Raw genomic sequence first — 12,809 nt, 5'->3', positions numbered from 1 at the left:
ATAATATATATTACTTTTTGAGTTGTGGCCCTTCAATTTCTTCTTTAAGAATTTGAACTGTCCGAATTTGAATATCAAATAACTAAGTTTAAAAAGTTTTTTTTTGATAATTATATTTTTTTGTTAACTGTAAACTTTAGTCAGTTTCTTCTTAAGTACAATAATCAGCTTATATAACTTAGTGATTTATTAATATTTGATATTTAAATACTTTGCAGATTTTTTTAGTTTGTATACATATAACTAGAAAAATGTCTTGCTAATCAACTCTACGTTGACCTAAAGTTCTAAAGAAAACAAAAACCACAATCTATAAAGATGAGTTCCCCAACTTTCAATGAAAGTAACACATCCAATTATCAGCACAACAACTATTCGAGTAACAACTAGCCAATCAACAAACAATAATGATGTCAAAAGTAAAAATGTCATCAGTAGAAGTGTCACAACCAAAAGTGTCATCAGGAGAAACGTCTTCTTCAAACATGTTCGTAATAGGATCCTGGGACGAATCAGATTTTGAGGACTCTTTTGAGAGCCTTTCTGATTCTTCTGAAGAGTTCAGTTTGTCAGATGTTGAAGATTCTTGCGTCAAATCTCCATCTGTGTCTTCTTTTGAGTATGGACAAAATTCCACCGTATCTTTCAAATCTGGACTCATGAATGCCGGCTCTTTCAAGTCTGGTCCTTTTGAAACTGGACATGTGACTAGCACTTTCAAGTCTAGCCCAATATCTGTCAGATCTTCAAAGCCTGGTCCAGTATCAAAATCCCAGGAGTCTTCTTGTGATAGGTACTCCTCCTTTGCTGATATGAAAAGAGACCTAACAGACAAGGAGATCTACAATGAGTTCAGGTCAATGTCTCGCAAGACTTACATGAGCTCAGATGCAAGTTTGTACGGATCAAGTCCACCTGGTAACAAGTCACCCCTGATGTTTCAAAAACCAAGCTGTGGTGTACCCAGAAACATATCTTGTTAGTTTTGTTTGAATTAAAAAAAATCTAAATATTTTTTTTAATATCTTAAAATACTAAAAACGTTTCTGATTATGTTGAGTAAACTTAAACAAGTATAATTTTACTCAAAGTTAAATTTATTTATTTTAAATAATATATTTCGAATGATATTATGTTAATTTTAGACTTTTTAGTTGCAAAGTATGATTTAAATTAACTCTACAAATAATTTATTTTTACAAATAAATTTCAACAGTCCTAGAAAGCCTCTGCTCAGTTGGATCAACAACCTCTGCATTTGATTCTGGGTTTGATTCTGGTAAGTATATTTTAATTTATAATGATTTTTTCATGTTGACTCATAAAAATGTTTGACTGGAATAGTTAGCTGATTGTCAAATTTGCATAGGTACCCCATACTTTAAATACATAGCCCGATTATCTTCTTACGCATTTGACCTCTTAATTTTTAAATTCAATTGTAAACATTAGTCCATGTCATAGTAGTAGGACTAAATAATAAATAAATATAAAATAGGGTAACCAGATGTTGCAGACTTAGTATATAAGGGACCAGATTAGTTGGACATAAACTTTTGTAAACTTATAAAAATAATTTAAAATTTGTACAACAAATTACAGCAATATTTTATGAAATTAGCCCCACATTTATCATTTATTTATTTATTCAATTAAAATGTTATTCTATAGATGAAAATAGTTGATTTAAACCAGGATTTCTCAACTTTTTTTTTCAAATTACCCCCTTTGAAGAAATTAAAAAAACTTTTGCCCCCTCTTACAAGTCTAAATGAAAAGACTACCATTTAAAATACTAAGACCTTTTTTTTTCTCTTCATGTGCAACTCAAAAACATCTAGTGTAAGTTTCAAAATTTTAAAATTGCCTCTTTTCACCCATTAACTAATTATTTCCCCCCCCTCCAACTTACTAAAATCACCCCAGAAGGGTGGTACTTTGAGAAACCTTGTTTTAGACTATATACGTTGTTATGGGTTTATATTACTTTATTTGCCTCTCTACACAATTAACTTACATATTTGAACAACAATATTTTACAGACACATATTTAATCAACAATATTTTACAGACACATATTTAATCAACAATATTTTACAGACACATATTTAATCAACAATTTTTTACAGACACATATTTAATCAACAATATTTTACAGGCACATATTTAATCAACAATATTTTACAGACACATATTTAATCAACAATATTTTACAGACACATATTTAATCAACAATATTTTACAGACACATATTTGAACAACAATATTTTACAGACACATATTTAATCAACAATATTTTACAGACACATATTTAATCAACAATATTTTACAGACACATATTTAGTCAACAATATTTTACAGACACATATTTAGTCAACAATATTTTACAGACACATATTTAGTCAACAATATTTTACAGACACATAACTAATCAACAATATTTTACAGACACATATTTAATCAACAATATTTTCAGGGTTGCCACACACTCAGGGAACTCAGGGAATCTCAGGGAATTTTCAAACTGTAGAAAATCTCAGGGAAACTCAGGGAATTTTGGCATTTTTCTTTTAACTCAGGGAAACTCAGGGAAGTTTTGATTTTTTCTCTAAATTTCAGGGAAGTTTTTGAAAATTTCAGGGAAATTTTTTTCTAGATCTAGAATGAGGTTTAGTTAATCCAGTTTCAATATTTTGTTCAGAAGTAGTAATTTTTATTATTTAAGTGGTTATTCTTCATGTGAAATTATTATTATAGTATAATTAAATTTTGTCAATTAAAATGTCAAACAAATTAAACTTTATTCTTTTATGTAGAAAGTTAACTAACAAGTTTACACAAAGTTGTGCAAAAATTTAGTTTTTAATTTTTAATTGGTTTAAACCTTTTAAGATTGAGTTTTTGAAAACAGTTTTTTTCATAAATTTAATGCTGAAGCATACACATACAACCTTCCTTTTATTATTAAAGAAGAAAAATGAGAATGAGGTATTAATAATTTGTGTTAGAAGAGATTAATTTTTTTTTAAGATTTGAAAAATACTCAGGGAAACTCAGGGAAATTTAAGGTTACTCAGGGAAATTTTTGGTCACTCAGGGAAGATTTTTTTGCTCAAAGAGTGGCAACCCTGTATTTTACAGACACATATTTGAACAACAATATTTTACAGACACATATTTAATCAACAATATTTTACAGACACATATTTAATCAACAATATTTTACAGACACATATTTAATCAACAATATTTTACAGTTACATATTTAATCACAATATTTTACAGATACATATTTAATCAACAATATTTTACAGATACATCTACATATTTAAACTTTAATTATTTTACAGATACATCTACATACTTAAACAACAATATTTTACAGATACATCTACATTATTTGAACAACAATATTTTACAGATACATATTTAATCAACAATATATTACAGATACATCTAGCTTGAATGAACCAATTAAGTTTCCAATAAAACCTGAATCTGTCTTTGTACCGAGCAGTAAGTTTAATGCAATCTCAATATTTTTAAATCAAACTGAACCTGAATTTTTTTATAAATTTTTGCTGATTAGTTTAATGGAATAGTTATAAATAAAAAGTATTGAAGTATATTATCAGTTAAGCTAAAAAAAATCTGTATTGTTTATATACATGTTTACTTAGGTAAATAATGTTTGACGCTGTATTATCAAGTGTTTAACTGTTTAGTAATTTTATATATATGACAAATAGTTGATTTTTTTTGTAATGCCTGAATTATTTTTTTTAGGTGACAGATTTCTATGTGAATCTGATAGTAGTTCTAAAGAATATGAAACTCTTCAGGTTAATATATTCATTTATTTATGATTATTTTTTAAACTATTAACATTATAATTTCTTATAAATTTTGAATTATGTTTTTATTTTATCAACACAAGTTGTTTGATTTAATTACACTAATTGATTTGATATATATCCTTGTTTTGTTTGTTATTGATTCAACACATAAATGTTAATAAATAATTTGCACAATTTTATTTATTTTTAATTTTTGTAGTACAAATTAAAGATAAGATCAATTTTACCTTGATATAATCTTTTATTTAAGTTTGACAAATTATTTCTGAATGGTGCTTATATTTTGAAGATTATTTTAAATACTCTTTAATGACAAATCTATTAAAATTACATTCATTTATAAAAATTTCTGAACTAATAAATTTTTACAAATCTTTTTGTAAAGTACTTATTATACTTCAAACATTTTTGAAATTTACACAGCTAGATTTTTTTTAGGATTATTCCATTTTACTGTCTTTTTGCTTATTTATGACATGATACAAGGTTGCCACACACTCAGGATAACTCTGGATATTTTGAATTTTATTTTAAAAATCTTTTTAATGATCTCAGGAATGATTTTTTCTAGTTATTGAATGAGCCTTAATTGATTTAGTCTTAATATCTTATTTTATAACCAACTTTATGAAGAACTTGATTTTTGTTAATTTTAAAAAGTATAAATTATATATTTTAAAACATTAAAAAACAACTCGGAATATTTAAGGACACTCAGGATATTTTTCTGACTAAAAGAGTGGAAACCCCGATGGTAAAGTGTGTCCTGCAATAATAGTGTTTAAAAAAATTATATATATATTTGATAATTGTTTCCAGTTCTTTGGTAAATGTACAATATAAGATAGCTTGTTATCAATATCTTATTTTTGTTATTTAACTTCTAACAAAAATATTTCAATTAACAGGAGATGACAAACAAGTTATCAGGTGTTGAAATTCATCAGGAATTTTTGAAATTATCCAGGAAGTCTTGGCACCACGACTCAGGGATCTTCGCTTCTTCTCCTAAATGATTTTGACGTCACTATTCATGACTGTTTTACTTATGACGTCATTGCTGCTTGTTGACAATGTTCAATTGATGACGACAGTTGAATACATATTTATATTTATTTATATTAATGTATTTAAACTGAATGTTTTGAATGTTGTTGCAAATATTGGCTAGTTTTTACCTAGAGTGTGAATTTATTTGCACAATTTTATATATTAATAAACTTAAGAGTTCTATATACTTGTTGTTTTCTTATACGTTTTTTGTATAATTTATATATATATAGTGTTTTTGTGTATGACTTGTATTATCTCTTGGTTGTTAATTTAATTAAAGAAACTTAAATTATTAAACTTTAAGGTTGGTTATAGTTTGAAAGTTGTCGATATTTAAGTAGAGAAAATACCGTTTAAACTTACCTTGTTTACTATATAAGTTGTAGTTCTTGTATTAGTTGAAATGTAAATTATTAAAACTTGTCAAGGTCAATATTTGAATGTCACAAAATTTAAATAACTAATATGATGTAATCCACTAATTAGGGAAATAAACGCATTTGGCGACACTGTGATTTGTTTCAAGAATTTTCTGCATAGATACATACTGTTTTTATAGTGGGCCTATATATAAACGTGTTTAAGTAGTAAGTTAATAGATGGTTTTCCAGTAATTTAGTTTACTAATCCTAGTGGGTATATGGTTGCCAAATACCTTGAAGTTTAAACTCATTTCAGTAGAAAATCAATATTTTTTAGCATTTATATAATGCATGAGCGTTAATAAGGATTTTAAACTTATATATGTAGAAAAACCATTAAACTAAATTCAAGTAATTGAATATTATATGAAGTTTTTTTATCAGCAGCGTATTTAGTTAACTAGCTTAAAACTCAAAAGCACTTGAATAATATTGTTTATTTAATAATACGCAGAAACACTTCAAACCACTTACTTGGGCACTTGAATTTAATTTTAAGCTGTATTTATAAAAAAAAAACGTGACTAACACATGATATATGCAGTCAGTTCTTTATAGCTGAAATATAGTAGATGCTTTGTATATACTTGTGTTTAAAGTTTTTAAGTTTTTTCAATTTTGTCCAAACATTTCCCATTGTTTACTGTAAGTTCATAGAATTTTATTTTTTTTACTGCAAAAATCATGAGACTTAGTACTAATAAACTTCTTCAGTTGCTTTACTAAACAGTACTGAATATATTTGTTCTATATAAAAAACTATATTTTATCTCTTTCCTTTACAAAAACTAAGCAATGTATATATATTTATGGCGCACTAAATTTTATTAGCTGTTACAGGGTTGCCAAAAAACCTTGAAACCTGAAATTTGACAACCTAGACTGAAAAACCTGGAATTTGAGAAGTTTTATAAAAAACCTGGAATTTTTAACATGTTAAGTACAAAACTTTCGATTTGACTCGAAAAATCTATCACGTAGATAAAATTTTTTTGTCGTCACCAATAATTTTTTTATTAAAAAAAACACATTTAAAGTAGCTTCACAGTTTCATCTTTCCAATGTTTTTATACTATTTAACACAGTTTCTCACGTTAAACTTAACTTTAAACTAAAAATAGACCAAAAAATGTGTACTTTTAAAAACCTGGAGGAAATTTTGAAATCCTAAAGAAAATGTGCCAAAAACATTTTGAACCCTGAACTACTTCTCCGCTTCTGATAATAGTTGATATAAATGTTTGCTTATTTAGTTTTTAAAGTTAAATTGACAAAATATCTAACCTATCAATATTGCTGTGTGTTTAAATTATTTAAAAGTAGGGTTTCCCAAACTCTTTTTGAAAAGGCCTTTAAACAAATTAAAGATGCTATGGCTCCTTCCACAAGATATCCCAAAAGGCTACTATTGAAAACGCTTAAGACCTTTTTTTCATCAACAACTCCAGAATCGCTAGTGTAAGTTTTCATTTATGACCTCATGGCTCCCCTGTGGCCCCTTTGTTACTTGGCCCACTTTGGAAAACCCTGTTTAAAATTGAAGAGGTAATTTATTTTGAAACGAAACAATGCAAATTTAATTTTACTATTCGTATAAAAGAAATATTTAAAGCATCGATGCTACTTTTATGTTTTTGGCAAATAATAATGGTCAGAAAATATTTGGTGTACAATGTTAGTCTTAATCTATTAACTGGTGTTACACTGTTTCCATCATGATTTTTAAGTATTAATTTATTAGAAAAATGTTTTATTTACTATTAAATTGTTTCAAAAGTAACAATCAAAGATCTCTAGCTGCATCCGAGAACACTTTATAGAATCGTTTTTTAGTAAAATAAAATGTGTTGTATATTGTTAAAACTTATAAACCTCTAAAAAGTATCGACAAAGTTTTTGTTTTTACCCAACTAACACGAATTACAAAAAAAAAGACTAGTAAAAATTTATGTTTAATAAACTTAAAGTTTAAAAATGTTATATTTTTAAACAGACTTACTGAAGGTGATATAAAAATATTATTTTACCTAAAAAATCTTACCACTTAAAAGTATTAGAAATTTAGTCGTTTAAAATACCAGTATAACTGATTCTTTTACTTTTTGTTGCTATGGAAAACTTGAAAACTAAATTATCTGACTCAACCTAAAGGTAAACAACATTGTAAAATGCGTTTAATAAAACCGAAATGCTGAATAAAAGTAGTTTTTTATTAAAAAATATAATTAAAAAAGATTTATTGTTATTTCATTAGTTTAATAGTAGTTAGATGGAAACTAAATTTTTCAACTTGATTGCTAAACTTTGGTCAATCACAATAAATTATAATACATTTACTAAAACTATTTTCATTTTTGTTCGTGTATATTTAGATTAAAAAGTTTTGTTATGCTAAAAAAACGAGGCTAATAAACTTAAAAAAAAGTTAAGTAAAAGTTATGGCGTGAAGTAATTTTTTCGCTTTTTAATTTTCTGAAGCTCTTTTTATACTGTTTCAAATTTTTTTGGTTATTTTTTACTTGATAAATTAAATAAAATTGATTTGTGTATGAATTTTGGCTTAAAGTTATTGTGTTAAAGTTATATAAACCTACCTTTATCTTTAGCCCTAAAAAATCTGAAAACTAAGTACAGTATAGCCAACGATAAAAAGACGAATAGAAAGTTTTTATGAAATTGTGAAAAACAGAATACATTTTGCTGAATCTCAAACTAAACAAATAATAATAAGTTTTAATTATCGTTGTAAAATTATAAGGTGTTTAGAAATTTTAAAACTTTCTTAATTTAATCCGTTTAGAAACATTTAAAAATTCATTTTTCTATTTGCTTGTGAATTTTAAAGAAATTTTGTAAGTGATATTTTTAGTTTAGTAAATTTTGAAATTTCCTACTTTCTGGAACATTTAAAAACTTAATAGTTTATCTTATTCTTTGTGTTTTTTTAATAAATATCAAGCTACACCAAAAGTTAAAGTCAATTTAAAAAAAATATAAATATATTTTCATTTAAGTCGATGTTACAAAAAGCTTTATTCACAAAGAATTAGTGGAAATTTATTTAAAAGTTGATATATTTTGTATAGTTTTGTTATTATGAAATATACACTCGTATTGTAATTCTTGTTAAGCATTTTTATTGTAATTTTTTTGTTTATGATTTTTTTTTCTTAGAACTACACAGTAATACATTGAAGTTTAACAAAAGGATTGATCATGCCAATTCAGTTATCAGATATTTCTACGGTAGACTGATACTGGTTTTGTCCTGATTGATTAAGACTTTTCCAGAGTAGTAGTACAAAACTGTTTTATTTTAAAATTAATTATACTAATTTAAATTTTAATAAAGTAGAACTAAATAAACCAGAAAATAAGTTATAAGGTTATATATTGAATAAAAACCCAATATTTAAAACAAATATGCTAAAGTTTATACATTCAAGGAAAATAACGAACAGTTTAAGTTGATTTTAGATACCCGATGTTAAAATGTATAAATAAGATAATACTTAAAAAGTCATATAACATTTAGACAAAACAAATAACGAACTGTGCAATTATAAATTTAGCCTAAGAGACCTGAAATCGCGGTAAAGATGATAAATATATATAAACAAAATAAGTAAAATGAAATCTTATTAAATGTACAAAAATGTTAAACACTCTTTTTAAAAATATTGACTATAGAAAATACAGTCTACTATGAGTTCCACATCATTTTATTTACTACTGTTGTGTTTTCTACCAAGATAACCAGCTAAAATGCAAAATATTACTAAATAATAAGTAAGCAGGAGTAAAAAATAAAGCTTAAACTATTTTTTTAAATAAACATAATTTAGTAAAAGCATTATCGATGTTTTCATAAATTTTTATTTATTTACAATTAGTAATTAATTACATGGTATGTAAGTTTTAAAGGTACAAGGAAATTCAAGATAGATTAAAAAACTTTGTTGGTGAATATACATATATTTATAAACATACAAACATACTGGGAACCCTGCATTTCCCATCCGGTCAAATCCGAGAACTGCTAACCAACCAAGGGTAAGGGTTAGGGGTAACAGTGGTAGTAAAACTAAATAAATAGTAAGTATAATCAAAACAAAAATATTAAAAGATAAAGTAATAAATAATGAAAAACAAAAAAAGTATTAAGTGGGAATTGCGCGGGTGAGAATTGTAAGCATACCAAACATACTATACATGCTTGTATGAGGCTTTACATTAGGTAATAATTCCTATAAAAACTAAAGATTCCTAGGTATGTAATTTTGCACTGTGTTCAAAGTGCGTACCTAGTTGGCAGGTTAGTGTATAAGGTAAGTATTTACTTTAGAGCTACAAGTACAATACACATAAAAACTTTTGAAGAGCTAATAAACATCACAGCCTGTTAATGTGGAAAGACCTTATGTGTTTTTAAAGTAAACATATCCAGAACTAAACAAAATTCTTGCTTTCAGTAAATATTTTTTAAACGCTACAATCTTTGAAAGACTTTGGTCTTTTTTAAGAACCTAAAGTTTAAATCCTTATAATATTTAAGTTAAACCATGATTTTGAAAATCAACAAAGCTGAAAATTTGTGAAAGGGTTTAAATATAAATCAGTAAAGGGTTCGTTTTATAATTGTTTTAAAACTTTTATAAAGTAGAGTTATATGTTTATTAATGTTCTACTGTTTTTTGTTTAAAACTTGATAAAATTATTAGGAAATTTTGACATATGAAGTATAATGATGATATTGAACATTCGTTTAAATACTTAAACAAAATGTGCATAATTAAACAATAAAATAAATAAACGTATAGTGCACAGAGTGAAAACTCTGTGCACTATACGTTTAAAGAATAACGCTTACTGAGATAATGAACTTGTATTTTGAAAACTAAATTAAAACTTGATAATAACCAAAGTTAAGTACTTGTATTGTAGTATTTATTACTATAACGATACCAACATTATGACCAAAACTCTTCTAAGTAAATATTAAAAAAACTAAATATAAAGTTTACTAATGTTTAAATTTTTAAAAGAAGTACAATGTATAACAAATGAAAACTATTATTGATTTATGATAAACTATTTAAGAAAAAATAATTATTTTTTATAGTTACTTAAAACAATTTTTATAATTTACCACCATCATACATATATAGACTACTTTAAGTCGGTAAAATATCTCATTAAAGTGTAAAGTGTGTTTTTTGCCAAGGTGTATTTTTCATGTTTTAATATATGGATAAGTAGCTTTAGATATGAACTATGTTTTATATTTAGGAGTTAATATACATTTAAAGTCAATTTTAAATTCTATTACAATGTATGTTTTATTATAAATTATTTTTTTGGAATATTCCTGAAGCAAGTTTTAAAGATAAACTTCAACTATAGCTGGTTTTGTAGAGGTTTTTTTAGTAGAAAAAAAAAAGCTTTTTGTTAAATAATTTTAATTTCTAAATAAGTTACTGTTCGTTCTTATAATTGCACTTTAAAAGCTTTAAAACTTTACATTTTGCTTGTTTAATCTATATATTTGAGGTTAGAAACTATTAAAAATAAGGAAATTTTTTCTTTAGTAGTAAAAAGTTATATGTAATTTACAATTTGCATATTCAATTTGCTGTTATTTGCACGTATAATTCAGAATTTGTTTTGAACCAAAAAAAAAAAAAATTCAACATTGAAATCATACTTAAAAGTTTAAAACATAAAATCTGTAAAATTAAGAACTGTATTTTTCTAATCAAAAGTTAAAGTTTACAAAAACTCTGCAAAATAAAAAACAACGAAGTACTCTCTGCATTTAAGACTTAACAACAAAAAAGCTTCAAACTTGTATTTGTATGTATCTGGAAAGTCTTAGTAAAAGTAATAAACGACAAAAAACATTATCAATCAAATGCATATAAATGCAAAACTTCTTTTATTATTATTATTCTTTTTTAGTTTTTTACTCGGGGAACTTACAAGCTAAAAAAAATAGTAAAAGAAGTTTTATTTTTTTTAAATTTGTGAATTTCCCAAGTAGAAAACTTTAGTCTTTAAACAGTAGAAACATCACTTAATTCAAAATTTAAAACAACTGCAAAAAAAAAAGATTTTTTTTTTTAATTTGTGAATTTCCCATGTAGAAAACTTCAGTCTTAAAAGTTAAAACTACTAAACAGAAGAAACATCACTTAATTCAAAATTTAAAACGACTAGCCAAAAGCTGTTTTGTTTCAAGTTTCAAAACTTCTACATTAAATTGTTTTATTTTAAATGGTGTTGAGAAAGCTTTTTTCAAGAATTTATCAAAACCTAAGTTAGAATGAAATGTGTTGTAAAGTATACAAGAGTAGAAACTAACTTTTAAAAAATATTTAATACTTTAAACGAGGATTTACGATTTCTTGATGTCATTGACCTTTTAATACGAAAGTATCGTTTTTTTTTTAAATTAATTTTTTCAAATATTTCTAAAATTCATACTGGAGGACTTTTATTTCAAAACTAATTTTAAACTCAAAGTAATATGAAGTTGTTAAAGAATAAAAATGCTATCAAAACTTTTAATACACTAGTATTTTTTTAAGTAGATGATCCAAACTAGTAGGAACATTTGAAATAATATTAAAAATATTCTTAATTAATCTCTTTAAAATTAACTAAGTTAATCTCTTTAATTAATCCTTTTAAAATACTATAAATATCTTACAATGAAATAAAAGTATCAAAACAAATTGAAAAAAAAAATTCAATCAAATTGTATGTAGTTACAAAACGAATCGATATTTAACATTTTAATTCATTCAAGTTTTAAATTTAATTTTATTTTTTGTACCAAGTTTAAAACGTGTGCAATGAAAATCGCTTGTAATTTTTTTTCTCATTTTACTACTTGCAAGATAGGATAAGACTTTTAACTGAAATAAAAATTGCCAGCTTGTAAATTAAAAAACCGTGTTTAAGAATGCGTATTAAAAAAAAAACTATTAAATACTTTAACAAGTTTTAAAGTACAAATTTTAATACTATTAAACTTTTAACTAGTGATGTTTGACATATATTAAACATCTGTGTACTTTAATTTGTGTAGTTTAAGATTTTTTTAAAAGTTATTTTTAATCATAAACCTATTGATTAACTTTAGATTTTTAAGTTAGAAAAAAGAGTAAATATTTTTAATTTAGTGCTTATAATGTAGGTAGTATTTATAGTATTACACTTTGTTGATAATCTCCTGCTAAAAAAATATGTATATATTTTTTTTAAATACGAAGAAAAATATTTTTAGTTAAAACAAAAACTTAATAAAGAAAAACAAACAAGTTTTAAAACTTAATTAGTTTTAATTACAAAATAGTAAAATTTATCAAGGACTAAAAACATTTTCTAAAACTATATAAAAAAATTACAAACCGGTTTTATTTTAAGTACTAATAAATAATAATTCTTACATGAAATAGAATTCAATATAGTGTTT

The 12,809-nt window shown here is 24.8% G+C and overlaps 1 protein-coding gene across 1 annotated transcript; it reads left to right on the top strand.

The window, feature by feature from the left end:
- Window positions 1-222: 222 nt before the first annotated feature.
- LOC145840470 (uncharacterized) lies at window positions 223-5,090 on the top strand. Its single transcript, XM_082947739.1, has 5 exons — window positions 223-978; window positions 1,217-1,279; window positions 3,451-3,516; window positions 3,787-3,842; window positions 4,766-5,090. Exons 1-5 carry the CDS (start codon window positions 408-410, stop codon window positions 4,871-4,873), a joined length of 864 nt encoding a protein of 287 aa, XP_082803865.1. The 5' UTR covers window positions 223-407; the 3' UTR covers window positions 4,874-5,090.
- The last annotated feature ends 7,719 nt before the right edge of the window (window positions 5,091-12,809 follow it).

Source organism: Thalia democratica, chromosome 7, assembly GCF_965202585.1.
Source record: "Thalia democratica chromosome 7, ktThaDemo2.hap1.1, whole genome shotgun sequence".
Taxonomy (NCBI): Eukaryota; Metazoa; Chordata; class Thaliacea; order Salpida; family Salpidae; genus Thalia; species Thalia democratica.
This window is presented reverse-complemented; position numbering and strand designations above follow the sequence as displayed.

Coding starts and splice junctions, on each gene's coding strand:
- LOC145840470 (XM_082947739.1), top strand. CDS start 408: ATGATGTCAAAAGTAAAAATGTCATCAGTAGAAGTGTCACAACCAAAA. Junction 1,280..3,450: donor TGATTCTGGGTTTGATTCTG/GTAAGTATATTT, acceptor AATATATTACAG/ATACATCTAGCTTGAATGAA. Junction 3,517..3,786: donor ATCTGTCTTTGTACCGAGCA/GTAAGTTTAATG, acceptor TATTTTTTTTAG/GTGACAGATTTCTATGTGAA.